The sequence below is a fragment of the Leptopilina heterotoma genome, unplaced genomic scaffold (assembly GCF_015476425.1).
Source record: "Leptopilina heterotoma isolate Lh14 unplaced genomic scaffold, ASM1547642v1 Lhet_144, whole genome shotgun sequence".
Classification (NCBI taxonomy): Eukaryota; Metazoa; Arthropoda; class Insecta; order Hymenoptera; family Figitidae; genus Leptopilina; species Leptopilina heterotoma.
The window spans coordinates 1,174,462-1,197,537 of record NW_025110862.1 but is presented as its reverse complement, the minus strand read 5'-3'; the positions used below and the strand labels follow the sequence as shown (position 1 = coordinate 1,197,537).

Here is a 23,076-nt window from a genome sequence, read left to right as displayed (position 1 = left end):
TGTTAATTTCGTTTATTCAGCTTTAATTAATTTTATTTATCTAAAATTTGTTATTTTAACATTTTTTTTATTTATTATTTTAATTTTTGTCTTTAATGTTTATTTGTAAATTATGAAAAAAAATATTGACCATTTATACAAAATTAGCTTTAAAGGATCGATTTTTTTTTTTTTGGTAAAATTAAAAATGCGAAGGATTGAAATATCATCAACTCTAAATATTTTCTTTACGTTTACTTTTCGTTGCATTTTTCTTCTTTGAATTTCTTATTTGAATTTTTGAAATAAATTGTTTAGAAATTCAAAAATGTTCTTAACTCAAAGTGCAATGATAATAAAAACAAAATTTACTGATATGCAGTGTGTAAACTTATCAAATTTTCTGATATGGTATCACTCGCTCCTAAAACAAGAGCACAACTCTATTATGTAGTGGAGTTCAAAATCTAGTTTTGAATTCAATTTCAACCTAAAATTCAATGTCCTCGGAAGTTTAAAGTTGAAACTACTTATTAATATCAACTGATATAATATTAATGCTCACCATGATATTAGGAGATATTCTGTATTATTCACAACATTATTTCTCGAGTAAAACTTATTGGAAAGAATTTAAAAAAAAAAAATACTTTATCTTACAAAAAACAAATTATTTTTTTCAATATCTCTGCTATTCTAATAAAACTAACGAAAAAAAATCAATTATTTAAAAAAAATTGTTAAGAAAATTGTACGTAAACATTTAATTATTTTCATAAATAATAAAAATTTCACAGGAATTCAATTATTTACAAATTTTTTTTTATAAGTTTCTTCTCAATAATGCAATTATTTCCATATATTTAATTGGAGAATTTACAAATAATTGAAATTTCATAAAATTGAATATTGTAAACAAATGAATTTAAATATTGTCAAAGAATTTTATCGAATATTATTTTTCACTGGTTCGAACCCTATAGATTTAAATAAAATTCTATTTGGTTCAAATAAAAGTTTTATTTAATTTTTATTTAAAACAAATAAATAACCTATCTGACTCTGAGAAAAATTTACTTTTATTTAACTCAAATAAATTACATTTAGTTTAAATAAAATTTTTCTCTGAGTATTATATTATTCAAAATACTATAGAGTAAAAAATAAAAAATTAATTTTCCTCAATCGCTGATCGCAGAGATTGTGAAATTTACTCATATTAAAATTTTTAAGAAAGCAAAGGGAGATGTTGAGGGGGGATAGGAAATATTATCTTAATGAAATTAAAAACCAGCGAGAGAGATTCTTTTCATTTGATATGGAAAATAGATGTTTAAAATAAGCTTAATTTTGTCTAATTACTTATGAAACGCTTTTTTATTTCTATAATATATATATTATACTTTATTCCTCGAGGACTTGGCTTAATTACAAAGGCGTTCTCTGACCCGATATTTCAAAGCGACCATAAATGCCTCGTAGACTTCTGATTAACCTTAATTGCACCAAAGACGTGTGGAGTAGGACTAAACCAGGCATTTACAATTTAGAAACACCAAGGCAAGTGAAGTGTAATTGTAATTAAGCCGGTCGACAAATTTTCCTCTGGACATGCTTACAGGCCCGACAAAAGGACAATTTTCTTCTGCATATACTTATAGATAGAGAATTTCAAAAGAAAAATTTGCAAAATTTCAAAAAAAAAAAATTTCAAAAATTTCGAAAAATTAATTTTCTTAATATTTGATATGTAAATTTTATTTTATTTTTTCTGTATTTGAAAATTACGATTATACATTATTATTAACTAGCCAAATTATCCGCGCGCAAGCGCGCGGGAATGTTGTATTACACTGTTTATTGTAAACAATTTCAAGTCATTTTAATTTAAGTAATTTTTAAAAAAATACTTATCATGACACATAACTGAAAAACTAATTAGAATTAAATTTTCAAATTATATTATATTTTTAAACTTCAAAGTACATAAAAAAACTTTAACAAATTTTGATACTAATTTCAAATTTTACATCAGATTTTCAAAATTGAAAATAATTAATCTTTCTTGTACGAGGTAAATTGAATTTCGCAAAAATTGATATTTAATACCTAAATTAAAAATAATCTTCAACTTTCTGAAAAAAGAATATAAATTATATTTTTTTTTAGAGAATTTCCACTATTTTAAATTCGCTAATTTTCAAAAAAATTTCGAAAAAATCAATTATTTAACAAAATTTTATGCAATTTATTTTTCACAATAATTCAATCACTTTCACTAATAATAAAATTTTTCATGAAAAATCAATTTAAAAAAAAAGTTTTGATTAAATTCTAAGCAAGAATTTAATTATTTTCATAAATAATAAAACTCATCGAAGAATTTCAATTATTTTCATTACTACTTTAAATTAATAATCGAAAAATTCAGTTATTTTCACAAATAAAGTTTTCACACAAGAATTCAATTATTTTAAATAATAAAATTTTCATAATATTTATTATATTTCGAAAAAAATAATTATTTAAAACAATGTTTATAAAATTCTAATGAAGAATTCACTTACTTTCAAAAATAATAAAATTCTTCTCTGTAATTCAATTATTTTTGAGAATTATAATAAAATTCTATTCAAATTAAAAACTATTCAATTATTATTTTCATAAATAATAAAATTCATAGCAGGATTTCAATTATTTTTAATACAATTGAATTGCTCAAAAATTTAATTATTCTTAAAAACTTAATTTCAATTCCTCGACAAAAATAAATTATTTAAAAAAATGTTTTTTTTAAATTCTATGGAAGAATTGAATAATTTATTATTTTCAAAAATTTAATAAAATTGTTCGAATGAAATTAATTGATTTAAATACAATTTTAATTAAATTTTGTTGAAATAATTCAATTTTTTAAAATTTTAATAACATTTTTTCTAAGAATTCAATTATTTACACAAATAATTGTTCGAAAGAATTCAAATATTAAAGATAAATAAAAAAATTACTCCCAAAAATTCAATTATTTTGAGGTATTTTAATAAAATTTTTTTCAAAATTCAATTATTTTCATAAAGAACAATACTATTCATCATAATAATTCAATTATTTTTAAAAATAATAAATTTCTTCTTGAAAATTCCATTATTTTAAAAAATTCTAGTAAATCGTTTGCAAGAATTCAATTATTTTCATAAATAATAAAATGTTTTTTAGGAATTTAATTTTTTTTAACAAAATTTAATCAAATAAATTTGTCCTGAAAACATTGCAAATTTTTAAGGTCCTGAAAACATTCTAAGTTAAAAAAATTTAATAAAATTTCCCACAGACATTCAATTATTGACAAATTTTTTAATAGAATTCTTTGTAAAGTTTAATTATCTTTAAAAAATTTTGGCAATTGAATGATTTTCAATATCTACTATTTTCATAAAGTTTCCAAATAGAATACAATTATTTAAAAAATGGTATGTAAAAATCCAATTCTTTTCATGAATAATAAAAATTTTCATCAATTCAATTATTTAAATTAGAATTTGCATAAAATTATTTGAAAGAAATGACTTATTTCGTAAATTCGTAGCAGAAATTCAATTTATTAGCAGGATAAGAAAAAAGTAAATATTTTTGATGAAAATTAGGAAAAAGTCAGGAAAATAAAAAATATGGAATGGAAATTTTGTCAATTTTGTGAAGTGAATAAAACGAGTTTTTTTTCGTTTTTTTTTTTTTTGACATTAAAAAAATTGAAAATAACCCACAAAAATTAATATTCAAAACAAACAAATGAATGCAGATAATTTGCTAACGGAAAGGAAACTTACGATTATTATAATGTACTAGCCAAACTATCCGCGCGCAAGCGCGCGGGAATGTTGTGTGCGGCTGCTTATTTTAAACAATTTTAAAAATTTTAAAGAAATAATTATTATAACCTAACAAAGAGATTTAACTAACTAAAAATCAAATAATTTCACTCAATGGTCTCAATTTAAATAGAATTTACATTACTAGACTTAAACTATGGCTAGAACAATTACAATTAGTATCTGGGTCATCTTTTGCATTGCTTATTTTATAAAGCCATTTTAAATTAAATACTTTTTAAAGAAATAATAATTATTACACACTGAAAAAAGTTTTACTTGAAATAGCGATAAGTTTCTCTAGAATAACGAAAGTATTAATGGAAGCACTGAAAAATTTCGCTACTAAAGTGAAATCTGTAGTTCATCCAGCTAAATATTTTTTGCCGTGCATAACGAAAAAAGAATTAAATTAACATCAGATTTTCTACATTCAAAAAAAAGAATTCAAATAGAAATTAATCATTTTACAACTTAACCAAATTCACCCCAGAAATCACTGAATTCGATAATTTAGAAGAAAGTCAGACAAAAGCAGGGTTCCTACAGAATCTGGAAATCAGGGAAATCATGGAAAAGGCCTAGAATTTTTAAAAATCTCTAAATTTTTTCAGTTTTCCATCTTTTCTCTTGAATAAAAATTCAAATAATAATAAAGCTAAATGGCATAAAAGAGAAGAAAAAATAAAGAATTTTAAGAAATTCGATTTTTCGGATTTTTGATAATTTTTGATAATTTTAGATTATTTACAAAAGAGTCGAGACAATTTAATAAGTAAAGTATTTTTCAAAAGCACAAAAATAATGAAGCTAAATCCCATAAAAGAGAGGAAAAAATGTTGAATTTTAAGAAAATCAGATTTTTGAATTTTTGATAATTTTCGATAATTTTAGATTTTTTACCAAAGAGTCGAGACTATTAAATAAGTAAAGTATTTTTCAAAAGCACAAAAATAATAAAGCTAAATCCCATAAAAGAGAAGAAAAAATGTTGAATTTTAAGAAAATCGGATTTTTGAATTTTTTCGAATTTTTGATAATTTTAGATTTTTTACCAAAGAGTCGAGAGTATTAAATAAGTAAAGTATTTTCCTAAAGCACAAAAATGATGAAGCTAAATCCCATAAAAAAAAAGAAAAAATGTTGAATTTTAAGAAAATCGGATTTTTGAATTTTTTCGAATTTTTGATAATTTTAGATTTTTTACCAAAGAGTCGAGAGTATTAAATAAGTAAAGTATTTTTCTAAAGCACAAAAATAATGAAGCTAAATAGCATAAAAGAGAAGAAAAAATGTTGAATTTTAAGAAATTCGATTTTTTAGATTTTTAATAATTTTTGATAATTTTAGATTTTTTATCAAAGAGTCGAGACTATTAAATAAGTAAAGTATTTTCCAAAAGCACTAAAATTATGAAGCTAAATCCTATAAAAGAGAAGAAAAAATGTTAAATTCTAAGAAATTCGGATATTTGAATTATTGATAATTTTCGATAATTTTAGATTTTTTACCAAAGAGTCGAGACAATTTAGTAAGTAAAGTATTTACCAAAAGCACAAAAATAATGAAGCTAAATCCCATAAAAGAGAAGAAAAAATGTTAAATTTTAAGAAAATCGGATTTTTGAATTTTTTCGAATTTTTGATAATTTTAGATTTTTTACCAAAGAGTCGAGAGTATTAAATAAGTAAAGTATTTTCCAAAAGCACAAAAATAATAAAGCTAAATCCCATAAAAGGGAGGAAAAAATGTTAAATTTTAAGAAAATCGGATTTTTGAATTTTTTCGAATTTTTGATAATTTTAGATTTTTTACCAAAGAGCCGAGACAATTTAGTAAGTAAAGTATTTTCCAAAAGCACAAAAATAATGAAGCTAAATCCTATAAAAGAGAAGAAAAAATGTTAAATTCTAAGAAAAACGGATTTTTGAAATTATTCGAATTTTTGATAATTTTAGATTTTTTACCAAAGAGTTGAGACAATTTAATAAGTAAAGTATTTTCCAAAAGCACAAAAATAATGAAACTAAATTCCATAAATGAGAGGAAAAAATGTTGAATTTTTAGAAATTCGGATTTTTGAATTTTTGATAATTTTTGATAATTTTAGATTTTTTATCAAAGAGTCGAGACTATTAAATAAGTAAAGTATTTTTCAAAAGCACAAAAATAATGAAGCTTAATCCCATAAAAAAAAGAAAAAATGTTGAATTTTAAGAAAATCGGATTTTTGAATTTTTTCGAATTTTTGATAATTTTAGATTTTTTACCAAAGAGTCGAGAGTATTAAATAAGTAAAGTATTTTTCTAAAGCACAAAAATAATGAAGCTAAATAGCATAAAAGAGAAGAAAAAATGTTGAATTTTAAGAAATTCGATTTTTTAGATTTTTAATAATTTTTGATAATTTTAGATTTTTTATCAAAGAGTCGAGACTATTAAATAAGTAAAGTATTTTCCAAAAGCACTAAAATTATGAAGCTAAATCCTATAAAAGAGAAGAAAAAATGTTAAATTCTAAGAAATTCGGATATTTGAATTATTGATAATTTTCGATAATTTTAGATTTTTTACCAAAGAGTCGAGACAATTTAGTAAGTAAAGTATTTACCAAAAGCACAAAAATAATGAAGCTAAATCCCATAAAAGAGAAGAAAAAATGTTAAATTTTAAGAAAATCGGATTTTTGAATTTTTTCGAATTTTTGATAATTTTAGATTTTTTACCAAAGAGTCGAGAGTATTAAATAAGTAAAGTATTTTCCAAAAGCACAAAAATAATAAAGCTAAATCCCATAAAAGGGAGGAAAAAATGTTAAATTTTAAGAAAATCGGATTTTTGAATTTTTTCGAATTTTTGATAATTTTAGATTTTTTACCAAAGAGCCGAGACAATTTAGTAAGTAAAGTATTTTCCAAAAGCACAAAAATAATGAAGCTAAATCCTATAAAAGAGAAGAAAAAATGTTAAATTCTAAGAAAAACGGATTTTTGAAATTATTCGAATTTTTGATAATTTTAGATTTTTTACCAAAGAGTTGAGACAATTTAATAAGTAAAGTATTTTCCAAAAGCACAAAAATAATGAAACTAAATTCCATAAATGAGAGGAAAAAATGTTGAATTTTTAGAAATTCGGATTTTTGAATTTTTGATAATTTTTGATAATTTTAGATTTTTTATCAAAGAGTCGAGACTATTAAATAAGTAAAGTATTTTTCAAAAGCACAAAAATAATGAAGCTTAATCCCATAAAAAAAAGAAAAAATGTTGAATTTTAAGAAAATCGGATTTTTGAATTTTTTCGAATTTTTGATAATTTTAGATTTTTTACCAAAGAGTCGAGAGTATTAAATAAGTAAAGTATTTTCCTAAAGCACAAAAATGATGAAGCTAAATCCCATAAAAGGGAGGAAAAAATGTTAAATTTTAAGAAAATCGGATTTTTGAATTTTTTCGAATTTTTGATAATTTTAGATTTTTTACCAAAGAGTCGAGACAATTTAGTAAGTAAAGTATTTTCCAAAAGCACAAAAATAATGAAGCTAAATCCCATAAAAGAGAGGAAAAAATGTTGAATTTTAGGAAAAACGGATTTTTGAAATTATTCGAATTTTTGATAATTTTAGATTTTTTACCAAAGAGTTGAGACAATTTAATAAGTAAAGTATTTTCCAAAAGCACAAAAATAATGAAGCTAAATCCCATAAAAGAGAGGAAAAAATGTTGAATTTTAGGAAAAACGGATTTTTGAAATTTTTCGAATTTTTGATAATTTTAGATTTTTTACCAAAGAGTTGAGACAATTTAATAAGTAAAGTATTTTCCAAAAGCACAAAAGTAATGAAACTAAATTCCATAAATGAGAGGAAAAAATGTTGAATTTTTAGAAATTCGGATTTTTGAATTTTTGATAATTTTTGATAATTTTAGATTTTTTATCAAAGATTCGAGACTATTAAATAAGTAAAGTATTTTCCAAAAGCACAAAAATAATGAAGCTTAATCCCATAAAAAAAAAGAAAAAATGTTGAATTTTAAGAAAATCGGATTTTTGAATTTTTTCGAATTTTTGATAATTTTAGATTTTTTACCAAAGAGTTGAGACAATTTAATAAGTAAAGTATTTTCCAAAAGCACAAAAATAATGAAGCTAAATCCCATAAAAGAGAGGAAAAAATGTTGAATTTTAGGAAAAACGGATTTTTGAAATTTTTCGAATTTTTGATAATTTTAGATTTTTTACCAAAGAGTTGAGACAATTTAATAAGTAAAGTATTTTCCAAAAGCACAAAAGTAATGAAACTAAATTCCATAAATGAGAGGAAAAAATGTTGAATTTTTAGAAATTCGGATTTTTGAATTTTTGATAATTTTTGATAATTTCAGATTTTTTACCAAAGAGTCGAGAGTATTAAATAAGTAAAGTATTTTCCAAAAGCACAAAAATAATGAAGCTTAATCCCATAAAAAAAAAGAAAAAATGTTGAATTTTAAGAAAATCGGATTTTTGAATTTTTTCGAATTTTTGATAATTTTAGATTTTTTACCAAAGAGTCGAGAGTATTAAATAAGTAAAGTATTTTCCTAAAGCACAAAAATGATGAAGCTAAATCCCATAAAAAAAAAAAGAAAAAATGTTGAATTTTAAGAAAATCGGATTTTTGAATTTTTTCGAATTTTTGATAATTTTAGATTTTTTACCAAAGAGTCGAGAGTATTAAATAAGTAAAGTATTTTTCAAAAGCACAAAAATAATGAAGTTAAATCCTATAAAAGAGAGGAAAAAATGTTGAATTTTAAGAAAAACGGATTTTTGAAATTTTTCGAATTTTTGGTAATTTTAGATTTTTTACCAAAGAGTCGTGACAATTTAATAAGTTAAGTATTTTCTACATTAAAAAGTTTGACATTAAAAAATATATAAAAAATGCCAATACTTAACCCACAAAATTTAATTTTTAAAACAAGCAAATGAATGCAGATAATTTGCTAACGGAAAGGAAACTTACGATTATTAAAATGTATATTAACTATACTATATTAATCTTCATATACTTTCATTCATTCTGTGCTCAGTTTAAAGTTAGTTTTTGTGTATGCTTTTGTTTTTTTTTCATAAAATATTGTTTGATAAATCGAAAATATGCAAGTATTTTTCATGATTTATAATAAAATAATATTAGAAATTATAAAATTTAAAAAAAATTATGATTAACAAATGAAAAATATACCCATTTTGTTTATTATATGCTTTTTTCTATTTCAAATTTCGACTGATCAAATTTATGCAAATTTTTTTCCTTTTTATTTATAAAAAATAGAAAATTGTTAATTTAATTCCCGTTTCTTAAACCAAATAAAATTCTTGGAAGCGCGTCACATTTTTATTTTTTGTTTCTGTTTTTTTTTTAGAGAGAATTTGCAAAGATAATTTATAGACAAACCAAGTGACATGAAAAGTGGGCTAAAAATTGTATTCCTTTTGCATTGTTGTCCGGTGTGGAGGAGGCATTTTTCTATGCCAAAACGTGACCATTTTGCAGGATGAGAGAAAAATATTTTTATCACATTGAGGCACACGTAATCGACGTCTGCTACTTGTGTACTACTACACGTACAACCCTCTTGATGGTTTCGAGGGTGGAATACAACGAGCAAGATGGGAGTATACTGATTTCTTATTTTTCTCCTTTTTTTTTAGGGTCCGTGTCTCTGAAGCCGTGTGTATCTAATGAAGTTGCTCCGAAGCCTTAGAATTTAATACTGGTAATGCGAGACTAGTATATCGAAAAATGTCACCCTCGCTAAAGTTCAATTGCAATTCAACGAAGAATCATTATAAAAAGTCACTTTTTGCTTTTTTTTAATTATCAAGAAGTATTAAGTTCCTAAAATAACTGAAAGGCAAACTATTTTTTTTTATTTATCTTCATTATTTTTTCTTATAAATTTTGTTATTTACGTTTATATTTTCTTATTACTTATTCTATTATTTACAATAATATCAGGATAGACATAAAAATTAAATTTTGTTTTTCCCTGATTTTCCCCTCACTTTCAGACAAAATTTTGAATTTTTCCCTCACCCTAAAGAATATTTTGATTCACTATAAAAATTATTAGATACTCGAAAAAATGTTTAATTACATTTATTTACGACTTTTGTAATTGTAAAATTATTCGAAAACTTCAATAATACGATAATATTTTTTAAAAAATATTTAATTATTATTATTTTTTCCTAGGAATTAAGATATTCAAAAATTTTAAATCCAAACCTTGTGAAATTGAATAAATTATAAGAATATTATTAAAAAACATAATCCAAGTCTTTGACTCAGAGTGATCAATTTCTTCATTTTATATAATATAACAAATTAAAGATGATCGAGTAAAAAAATCATTATTTTATATTATAAGAATATTGTTACTGTAACTTCTTCAAAATTATTTTCATCATTTTAATTTAATTATTTTCTACAATTTTTAACTAAAATTCTTTTTTAAATCAATTATTATTTTAAATAGTTTTTGAAAAAGTTCTCTGAGAATTTTCAAATTCATTTGTTTACAATTCAATTTTACTTTCAATTATTCTGAAATTCTTCAATTAAATATATATTAGAAAATTGAAATTTCAAGTAAAATTGAAACAAAATTTGTTAAAAATATTAATTTTACAGAATTGTTAGTTAAAAGTAGGAAAAATTAAAATTTTCAAAGATTTTAATATGAAAACTTTTCAAAATTCAATGATTTCCAAAATTACACTCTATAATACTTTTAATATTCAATTATTTTTGAAAATTTTACCTAAAATTCATTTTCAAATCCATTTTCATTGGAAAATCGTACGAGAATTCAATTATTAAAATACAGAAATAAATAATTTATTGAATAATTGAATGCTTCTTAAAATTGAATTCTTAGAAAATAAAAAAAAATTGAATTCCTAAAAAGAATTTTATTCTTTATAAAAATAATTGAATCTTTGTAAAAAGTTTTATTATTTATAAAAATTTATAAAAATTTATAAAAATAATGAAATTATTAAGAAGAATTTTGAAAAAATTTATAAATAATTGAATTCCTATGAAATTTCATTAATTATTATAAAAATAATTAAATGTTTGCGTATAGAATTTTACTAAATTTTCTTTTAAATAATTGAATTATTCTGGAACATTTTATTAAAATAGTAAATATTGAAAAGCATTGAATTGAGGAATTTTTTTTTTAATCAATTAAAATAATATAATATTAAATAAATAATTGAAATTTTTAGAAGAATTTTATTAAAATTTTTGAAAATAATTGAATTTTGGAAATAAATTTTATTATTTATAAAGATAATTGACATTTTGACGAGAATTAAAAAAAAAATGTTAAACATAATTGAATTTCTGCGAAGAATTTTATTACTTTTGAAAATAATTGAATTTCTGCAATTATTTGTAACTTCTGCAAAATTCAATTTTTAAAAGTGTTTTTAACAAAACTTCTTCTATAAATCTATTATTTTTAATTTAATTAATTAAATATATAGATATTAAAAAATGTAACTAATTTCAGAAGAATTTGAATTACTTATTAAAATTTTTCAAAAATCTAAGTTCTTTAAAATTTCTAATCAAATTCATTGAAAATTGAAATTTTATAAAATTTCAAATTGAAATCCTTTAAAGTTCATCTTTATATCGTCAATTAATTTTGAATTATTTAAGTAAAATTATTCTTTAAATAATTTATAAGTAACAATTTAAATTTTTTAAAAAAGAAATTAATAATAAAATTAATATTTTAATCATTGGTTCAATTAAAATAACAAAAAAAGTTCGAAAAATAAAATATAAATAGAATATAATGAACCAAAAAACTTTTATTATTATTAACTGTTATTAAACTATTCGGTATTCATAGCATTGAATCTTATATGTAAATTCTTACGAAATTATTATTGATTTTTATTTTAATCAGTGAGTCAATTTTGAGTAAAGCTTATTAAAAAAAAAACAATTTTTTAACATTTTAATTTTCTCAATACATGATAATAAGTGTACCTACGTATCAAAGAAAGGAATCTACACATAACAATAATAGGGTAGGATTTCATTTTGGCCCAGTCATTCCAGACCGGAATGAAATGATAGGGAGTGTTCGAGTTTCCAGAAATGATATTTCACTTCGCATATGTCTCCCCAGAAAAAAAATTGTGCTCCATTCAACAAAAATTATATCTCTGCGGTCAAAAAAATTACACCCGGTATAAAAAATTAAAATACTAGGAACGAAACGGAAAATAAGAATCTAGAGGGAAAAAACTTTCGTTTCAGGACAATTTTTCTAATTATGAAATTATATATTTGTTTAATTTAATTTTTATTTAATTCAAGATTTCTTTCTTTCAATATTCATTCAATATTTATTTTATTTAATTTGATATTTAATTTAATAGTTATTTAGTTTAATTTGTTATTTAATTAAACATTCTTTTAGTTTAATTTTATATTTAATTCAATATTTATTTAGATTAATTTTATATATAATTCAATATTTATTTAATTTAATTTTATATTTAATTCAATATTTATTTAATTTAATTTTATATTTAATTCAATATTTATTTAATTTAATTTTATGTTTAATTAAATATTTATTTAGTTTAATTTTATATTTAATTCAATATTTATGTACCTACTTAAATAATATTAATTCAATTTAATATTAAATTCAATATTAAATTTAAGGTTAAATACATTTTTAAAAAATCCAAAAACAGATTTTTCCAATATATTCACAATTGAATTTCGCCCAACTACATTGAAATTTGAAAATAAATATTTTCTTCTCTAATATTAGTATAACAATATAAATTAGGTAAATATTGAGAAGTAATGAATGAATGAATGAATGATAGTTGGAAATTATCTTCAGAGCAATTAATGAGAAAAGTTTATCCTATATTTTTCTTGATGTAAATTGGAAGCGAAGACAAAGTAGTTCATGGATAAAGACTTAGGCACACCAGGTGCTGGCGAACAATTCGAGTAAGATATTTGTACTCAGTTATTCCGACAGCACCTGAGAATCCTATTAGGACAAAAGTTGCTAAGAAACTTTGCCTTCGCCGTTTACACTTTACTTGTTTAGCGGCAAAGTGGCCTATGGGTGCAGTGAACTTGTAGGGATTCACAGAGAGAGTGCGGTAAAATTCTGATTGAGTGACAGTCATCGTCCCAAGGGTCTTTTTAAATATTGCCTCAGTTCAAATTACATTTATTTTCATTTTCTAATTACCGACCGAAAATTATAATTTATAATCACTGTTATTTCAATAAATATTCTCTATTTTTTTTTTAATTATTTCATATTATTAAAATTACTCCTTGCATTCGAATTAGTAAAAATATTTACTAACTTGAACTTAGTGAATGACTTGTTTCTTTTGAATTAGTAAATTTAACAAATTAATTAGTAGAAATTAAATAATTATAATATTTAATAGCAACAATTCTTACTCACTTTTTTTTAAAAAATAAAATTAGCAATTTTAAAAATAATAGAATGTAAAAATTTGTAATTCTAATTTTTTTTTTTTATAAAAATAAAATATGAATTGGAATATAGATTATTACTATTATTATAATTGAAATAATCATATATTCTAACATAGCGAATTCAGGGAAAAGTCAAGAATTTTTATTAAAAGTACTGAAAAAAATTTAATTTTCAGAATTCATGAGAAAATTCAGAATTTTTGGGTCTTTTTTCACAGTTTGGTTGTTCTTTTAAAAAAAAAAGAAAGGGAAAATAGCGAGTGAAACTTTTTTTATTTATATAAATAATTTCTAATATTCAGGAGTTGAAATCGAGAAAGAACTTTTTGAATAGAAGTTCTTTTCTGATTTTTTTCTTTTTCACACCTTCGGATTCATTTTTTATTCGTTTTTGTTCTTGAGACGATTTGCACTTGTGGTTATACTGCTAATTAAGATAGGAAATGCGACGATGCGTCCACAGTAGATAAAAGACGAATTAAAAAGTTTTTAGCCGCAACTTTTATATCTGTTCACACGATCACGTATATAAAAAAGAATTTTCTTTTAATACTGTTCTTATCTTCTCTAATTTGAATTTCTTAGTTCGTTTCATTTTAATTTTATGTAACGTAATTATATACATAAAAGCTCCCTTCATTTTATTCAACTCCTACAATTTCATTGATATTTTTCCTTTTGTTTTGCCTTCTTATTTTTATTTATTTTTTAATCAATTTGTTAATAATAAATAATGTGTAAATAACTTTTTTTTTCATTTAGAAACAAAAATATAATACGATACTGTAAAGAAAAGAGGATCAATAATAAATTTTTCATTAAAATTCCAACTATGATACATCCGTTATAATTTAATTTTTTTCAACTGAAGCATTTTGAAAACTTTCTCAGATTTCCACCTGAACCATTAAAACTTTACTCTTTCTTTACGATTCTATTGTGCGCATTTGTAGCGAGAACTTAAGCGTTGAAAGACATAAAAGCTCGAAATCAGTTGAAAGAAATGAAAGCAATAAGCAATAAAAATAAAATTAAGTGGAAATATTGTGTTCGTTAATAACCAAAGTTAAGTTTCTTAAAAAAAAAAATTATAATTCATTTCTTTCTCTATTTTTTTATTCTCTCGAAAAATGTTGTTTTGATAATGATCGATTATTTTCGAAAAATTAAAACGTGTATTTAATTTAATTTATTATATAGTACCTAAATAATAAATAAAACTTTATTTATTTATTATTATTCTATTTAGTTTAAAATATAAATAATAGAAAAATAACATTTAACTGTAAGTATTTAATTAAATTAAGTCGTTATTTGCTTAATTTTGCAATTATTTAAGCAGAGTACAAATATTTACATTCGTTTATATTAATACGTAATTTAATTCGTACGAGGATTGACTTAAATTTGCCTAATTATAAACTTTTAATTAGTGTTTCGCATTGAATTAATTTAATACCATTAAATTTTGTACTCACTGTAGACGAGAAGAATGAAAATCAGAACCCGCAATGGCGACCATCTGGGCGACCAACTCATGTCCAATCCGTCATTGGTATCTCGTTATGACGACAACCTCTGAAAATTAAAACAAATCATCATAATTATTACACTGTTAATAATTATTAAAAATAACAAATTAAAATTATATAAAAATGTAATAAATAAGTGAAATTCAAAAATGAAATTAAAAAAAAAAAATTGTAGCGCAAAGAAATAAATAATTCTGATAAAATTAGAAATGAAATTAAACAATGAGAAATTAAAAGATGAAAATAAAAAAATTTCAGCAACAAAAATTGAATAATTATAATAAATATTAAAATAATTAATCAATAAAATAAGATTTTGAATCCTTATTAATAAAATCAGATGTCTGTCTGTACATTGCTTAAAACTTCAAAATGTTAACATGATTAGTTATTATGGACATCAGAGACAGCTAGTAAATAAATAAAAATAAATTAAATTAAATTCAAAAATAGGTTATACCAAGCAACAAATAATTTTAATAAAATTAAAAATAAAAGTAAAAATGAAATTAAAATCCAAAATTAAAAAAATGATATTATACCGAAAAATAAATAATTTTAATAGATATTTATATTTTATTCAATTTTTTCGAAATTCAAAGCTCTTTTTAAATTAACTTTAAAATTCCTTATGTGGTTGAGCAAAAGAAATAAATACGAATTTTAAATTTTACTGAAATTTTAATTTCAATAAATTTTTATTTTTACTAGATTTTGAATTACTTTGTATTTTCAATTTTATTTCACTTTTTATTTTATTTAAATTCAAATTTGTTTTACCATACAATTAATTTGCATTCCTTATTTTTATTAGAATAATAAGTAAATAAATAAAAAAGAGTAAAAATTTTCATAGAATTCAGTCATTATATAGAATTAAAAATATCTTTCTTTCAATAGTAATATTTTTTATACGTTAATTGAATTTAAAAGAAATTATATAACTAATTTGCTACTAGTAAATTATTTAATGCTAAAATGTTTAGTTTTCAGTACACTGAAAAAAAAAGTTCATTGAATCAAGTAAATGCATTTTCTTGACCTGATTTACTTGAAACAAACCCATATTTTCTTATTGGAAGAAATTTATTTTCTTGTGTCAAGTAATTTTGAGCATTGATCAAAGTTATTGGAATAAGAAAATATGGGTTTGACATAAGTAAATATCTTACTGTTTCAAACGAACTGTTTTACATGCGCCAAGTCTCGAAAAAGTATTGAATCAAGAATATCATGTTCTCACGTCAAGTAATTTACCTTGAGTCATTTGGTATCTTGAGTCAAATAATTTTTTTATTTCCTTTAAAGCAACTATTTATTTCATCCAACACCCATAGTCTTGAGCCAAGAAAATGGGAAGATTAATACAAGTTAATAATTGTTTCAACTCAATTAAAAATTATTTTGTTTCAAAGAAATATTAATTAATCTAAGCATTTCTTTTACTTGAAGCATTTCTATATTCTCATGTTTCAAAATCATTAATTTCTTGCGAGAATGTTATATTTTCTGGAATGAAATATTTTATTTATTCAATTCAATTAAGTGTAAGATCTTAATATAAGTAAATATTTGTTTCAAGTCGATTAAAAATTATATTCAATTAATCCCATATTTATTTGAAGAAAGAAATTCATTTTCTTGTGTCAAGTAATTATTAGCATTGAACAGAATTCTTGAATTAACAATTTAGTATTTGGCAGAACTCAATATGTAATTATTTCAACCAAATATTTTACTTTTCCGAAGTACCAAAAAGTATTGAATCTAGAATATCATGTTCTTAAGCGAAATAATAAAGTATTGTCTGGAGAATTCATGTTTCTTGAATCGAATCATTTTATTTATTTGCTTTGAAAATTTTTTTTACTTAACACAATGCCGGTGTTCTTGATCCAAGAAAATATTTTTCTTCAAATGTATATGCAACTTAAATATCAGTTTTTGAAAACTGTCCATTGAGGCTAGGATGGCATAGTGGTAGCGTGACGGCTTCTGGTGCGTGCAACCCGAGTTCAATTCCTCCGACCGTGGAAAATTTTCTTTCAAGGTATATTTGTTGTATTTGTGTTAAGTATTAATTAAATGTAAATATATATGTAAAATAATAATTATTTAATTATTTAAATAAAAAATATAAATGTTAATTAATTAAATAATAAAAATGTTTGACCTAAGTATTAGAAAAGATGGGATGGAGGTAAGGGGGGGGGGGGGGTAATTTAAGTAAATAATTTACTTGTATTGAGAAAGTATTTTTTTGATTGAAATCTATAAATTTTCTCAAATCAAGAAAATATTTTCTTGGACAGAGAACATACTTTCTTGATTTGATACATAAATGATTTTGAATTAATATATTCTGCATTTCTTACATGCTACTTAATTTCTTGGTAGAATTCCATATTTTCTTGGATCAAGAATATCTGTTCTTCTCACAAAATAAATGTTTTCTTCATTTAATCTTGAATTACTTGAACGAACGTTACAAAACATTGAATGAATCGAATAAAATAATTCAATCATCTATATATATTCTTAGAACAAGAAAATATTTTATTCATTTAAAACATTTTATATTTCGTATAAGAAGATTAACTTCTTGGTCGAATTCCATATTTTCTTGGATCAAGAATATATGTTCTTCTCCCAAATATCCTATGTCAAGAAAATCGTTTTCTTGAATCAATACTTTAATAGTCTTGGCCGTATTCAATCCCACGATTTGCTTCAACCAAGAAAAATTTTCTTGGTTCAATACTTTTTTTTTTCAGTGTAGTTTTGGTCAATATTGGGTCAAACAAACTGTAATTCAAAATATAATTTTATCCTTAAATCGCATTAGTTTTTATACTTTTTTCAAATTTAAAGAAAATTATACTTAACCTACATAATTTTATTTGATAATGAAATGTGTAATTTTCAGTAGTTTTGGTCAATATTGTGTCCGGCAAATTTAATTTTAAAATGAAATTTTATTCCTAAATTGCAATAATTTTTCTATTTGTTTAAAATTAAAGGAAGTTGTAACTAATTCTATTTGATTGTAAAATATTTAGATTTCGGAGTAGTTTTGGTCAATATTCGGTTAGACAGTTTTTAATTAAAAATATAATTTTTACTGCAAATTGGAAGATTATATTTATATTTTACACATTTTGTTACAAAATGTATAATTCTATATAATAAAATGCCTAGTTTTCAGTAGTTTAGGTCAACAATTAATTAGACAGTATCGAATAAGAAATATAATTTTATCTTTCAATCAGTTTATTTTTTTCTACATTAGCTTAAGTTGAAAGAAGTTATAAATAATTTTCTTTTATAATAAAATGGTTCATTTTCAGTAGTTTTGGTCAATATTGTGTCAGGTAAATTTAATGTTAAAGTGCAATTTTTTCCCTAAATTGAAATAATTTTTCTATTTGTATAAAATTAAAGGAAGTTGTGACTAATTCTATTTGATTGTAAAATATTTGAATTTTGTAGTGATTTTGGTCAATATTAGGTCGGGAAAATTAAAATTTAAAAGTATAATTTTAACTTTAAGTTGCAATATACTATTTATAATTTGTTTAACTTTTTATAATTTGTAAATATTTTCATTTGTTAATGAAATTGGTAATTTTCAGTAGTTTAGGTCATCGATCGATGAAATAGTGCATTGAATAAAAAATATAACTTTACCTTTCAATTCTTTTATTTTTTTCTACATTCGCTAAATTTGAAAGAAGTTATAATTAATTTCATTTTTATAATATAATTTTTAGTTTCTAGTAGTTTTGGTCAATATTTGGTAGGACAAACTTAATTTTAAAGTGTGATTTTATCCCTTAATTGCAATAATTTTTTATTTGTTTAAAATTAAAGGAAGTTGTAACTAATTCTATTTGATTGTAAAATATTTTGATTTCGCAGTAGTTTTGGTCAATATTAGGTCAGACAGTTTTTAATTAAAAATATAATTTTAACTGCAAATTGGAATATTATATTTATATTTTACACAATTTTTTACATAATGTAATTCGATATAATAAATATTAAATACCTTATTTTCAGTAGTTTTTGTCAACAATCGATCAGACTGTATCGAATGAAAAATATAATTTTCTTTGATAAAAAAAATTCCTAATATTCAGTAGTTTTAGTCAATAATCAGTTAGGTAGTACTTAACTAATATCATGAGAAAGTACGGTTAAAGATAAATAAACTATTATTATTTAAACTTAATTTATAGTTAAACATTTAGTAAATTTTTTTAAAAGTATATCTATTTTAAAAATATGTATGAAAATATATAAAAATGGGAGAAATAGAAACAAAAAAAAAACTAGAGAGAAAGAAACTTTAGATAAGAAATATTTAAGTTTTACGAAACTGTATTAAACTTTCATGAAACATTATATTAAACATTGAAGATAAATCATAAACGGAATAAAGTTTCCCTTAAGCTTTTTTTGAAAGTTTAAAATTCTCTGCACATGGAAATTTAAATTTTTAAAGCTTTTATCAATTTTTTTTTGTTTTAGTAGTTTAATATTTTTGTTAATTCTATTTCTTTCTTTACTATCGTTTTTCAATTTTACTTTATTATTATTATTTATTATTTTATTTTTCTATAGTTTATAACATTTTATTTTTTATTGTTTCATGAATATAAAATTTCTTTTCCTAAAATTTACTAATTATTTTCTTTTATACCAAAGAAATGTTGCATTATTTAGAAAATTCAACAATATTACTCCAAAGTAATGCAATTTTCAAACATGTATATAGAGTGGATCGAGTTTTATGTGTTTAATGAACAGAATATCGCCCCCAAAGTTTTGTGAAATATAAGTTTGCACAATAAATATCGTGTTTCAAATTTCCGCAGCGCTTTAAAGAGCATAAATTATATTATGCACTTTTAGTTCAGTTGCAAATAAATATACATACGATAATTATATTTAATTCTTGAATCTGATTTTTTTTAATTTAAAAATTTATAATTAGAAAATTAAGAAAAAAATAAATATTTTAATTTATTTACTATTTAATTATAATTTTATAAAAAATAAATATTTTCAAAAAATAACTTTTGAGATAAATTTCTTAACGAAATTCCTAACATTTTGCGGTACTAAAATTTCAGGGCTATTCTTATAGGAATTTATCTCTCTATAGTTTATACACTTCATCGTAAAATGATAAAATAGTTTTGTGTTAATTATAAACAATTCTATCTCTCGAATAATAGAGAATTTCTAAACTAAATATTAACGCTGAAATTTATACGAATGAAAAGATGCAAAATAAAAGAAGAAAAAGTGAGAATATAATGCGCATATATATTCACGCGCTCGAAAATCTTTTTCCAATTAAACTTTTTCACCATTACTTTCGACCATGAGAGGAAACTTTTATTTTCTTCCTTAAATTGTAATTTCTTTTCTTTCCTGGAGTGTGTTTTTCGTTCTTCTATATAAAATTGCCATTTTGTATTGAGAAGTATTGGAAAAGCAATTATCACAGCTTCTCCAGGTAAAATCGCTTCTAACGTATAAAAGCAAAGTGCAAGAACTTGTGAATTCTGGAATTTGAATGTTTTTTTTTGTTCTCACATTTTTTTGCTTTGCGCCAAAGTTCTTTTACAAATATTTATCCATTTAATTAAATTTAGTTATTTTTCTTTTATAATACATCAGAGTGGATGATTATTTTTAATCTGACAAATTGAGTGGATAAATAATTTTTTTTTATTGCTGGAAAATTTATCGGAATAGCAAAACTATTTATTTTTTCAACAAGTTCTGTTTATAAAGAAGAAAGAAAAATATAAGAATAATAATAATAATAATAGAATTTAAAAATTTTCTAATTTAAATTTTTGTTGAAAACACTAAAAAAAATTCAATTTTGGAGAAATTACAAATAGTTGCAAAAATTCAATTATTTTCAAAAAAAAATAAAATTCAACCATGTTCAAAATTTGAAAAAAAATCCTCGTAAAAATACCAATTATCTTTATAAATAACGAAATTCTTCTTCAAAGTTCAATTATTTTTAAAAATTTTAAGAAAATTCTTGTCCTAATTTCAATTATTTTCAATATCTACTATTTTAATAAAATTTCTCAAAAAAGAATTAAATTATTTAAAAAAAATTTTAATAAAATTGTATGCAAACATTTAATTATTTTCATAAATAATAAAAATTTCACAGGAATTCAATTATTTTTAAAAATAAAAAAAATCTTTTAAAGAATTCAATTATTTTCATAAAAATAATTTAAATTCTAGAAAATAATAATTGAATTAAAATGATGAAAATAATTTTGATGAAGTTACAGTAACAATATTCTTATAATATAAAATAATGATTTTATAACTTGGTCATGTTTTATAACAATTTTTTTATAAGTTGTTTAATTTCAAAAAGGTTTGAATTTGAAATTTTTGAATGTCTTCATTTCTATGGAAAATCCTGTTCCAAAAATAAGATTAAAAATAGAAATTGTGCAAATATTATTCTTCTTTTCCTAAAACAAAATAATAATTTTGTTATAAAAATTGTGATTCATAAACAAAAATAATGCAAAATAAATAAATTTTCTATTTCTTAATCACAGTTTTTTAAAATTTTTCTAAATCTGCTTAGAAGTAAAGAACAAAAATCTGCATAATTTCAATTTGACAAAACATAATATTTAACAAAATTTGAGTCCTTTAAGGAAATGAAGTGAAAAAATTCTGATGATTTCTATTTGTCATTACAATTTTGAATTAATTGAATAAATTATAAAATAAAAATAATTATAACATAATAGTATAATATACAATCTATCTGAAGAGAGAAAAAACAAAAATATAAACAAAAAACAACTTTAGAGTGTGATTTTTTGGTATTACAATTTTTTTTATTTTCGATTTTAATATCATTGTTTAATTTCATTTCTAATTTTCTTAGAATTATTTTTTTGTGCTAAAATTTTTTTAATTTTAAATTCTAATTTCATTTTTGAATTTTATAGTTTGTATTCATTTTTGAATTTCATTTTTTACAATTTTTAATTTTAGGTATAATATTAGGTACAATTTTCAGTTAAAATTATATTTTCAATAAAAAACTGTCTGACCTAATTTTGACAAAAACTACTGCGAAATCTAAATATTTTGTTATTAAATAGAAATAGTTACAACTATCTCTTTAATTTTCAACAAATATAAAAAATTATTACGATTGAGGCTGTCCGACCTAATATTGACCAAAACTACTGAAAACTAGATATTTGATTATAAAAATGAAATTAATTGTAACTTTTTTCAACTTTAGCTAATGTAAAAAAATAAAACAATTGAAAGATAAAATTATAGTTGTCATTCGATGCTGTCTGGTCGATTGCTGACCAAAACTACTGATAACGAAGAATTTAATTGTAAAAGAAAATTAGTTACAATTTATTTCAACTTTAGCGTTTAGCTAACGTAAAAAAATATTATGACTTAAAGATAAATATTTTTAATTTTTTACTGCCTGAACCATTATTGACCAAAACTACTGACAATTACGCATTTTATTAACAATTAAAATTAATGTCAACTTTTTTAAAATTGTCAAAAACAACAAAATTATTACGATTTTAGGATAAAATCGACCATCCGATTAATTTCTTATGCTACAGTTTAAAATTCTTTGTATTTTAATAATAATTTTCATAATTTTAATAAACATTTTTTGAAATAATAACTTTTTAATTATCAATTTTTAAAATAAGACTTTTCATCTTCTACTTAAAAATACAAAAGTTTGTTACTTAATTGTAAAATAATTTTTTTCCAATTAACCATAAATTTACTAAAAAGTTATTAATCGTTTTTTACTATCAACGGAATATTAAGTAACGAAAGTAAATCAAAGTAGTAAAAAATAATTTCAGACTAACGAGTTTCATATAATTTTAATAAGTCTGACTAAAAATCTTTTAAACTACTACTAAAAAAATAAAAAATTAAAATAATTTAAAGCGTCTGACAAAAAATTGACTTTCACTACTTTGAAAATTATAAGTAACTTAAGAAATTCAAGTAGTAAAAATTAATTTTAGTCAGTATAATAAATAAATATATTCTAAAATAATTTTAATAACATTTTTGA

At 21.4% G+C, this 23,076-nt stretch overlaps 1 protein-coding gene across 5 annotated transcripts in view; it reads right to left on the bottom strand.

Annotated features, from left to right (window-relative positions):
• Positions 1-23,076, bottom strand: part of LOC122498264 — a 191,129-nt gene that overhangs the window by 84,586 nt on the left and 83,467 nt on the right. For all 5 annotated transcript variants that reach the window (XM_043605921.1, XM_043605925.1, XM_043605922.1 and 2 more), the window contains one exon: positions 14,886-14,985. In XM_043605921.1, the coding sequence (XP_043461856.1) occupies positions 14,886-14,946 (61 nt within the window). In that variant the 5' untranslated portion in view covers positions 14,947-14,985. The remainder of the gene's footprint in view (positions 1-14,885; positions 14,986-23,076) is intronic.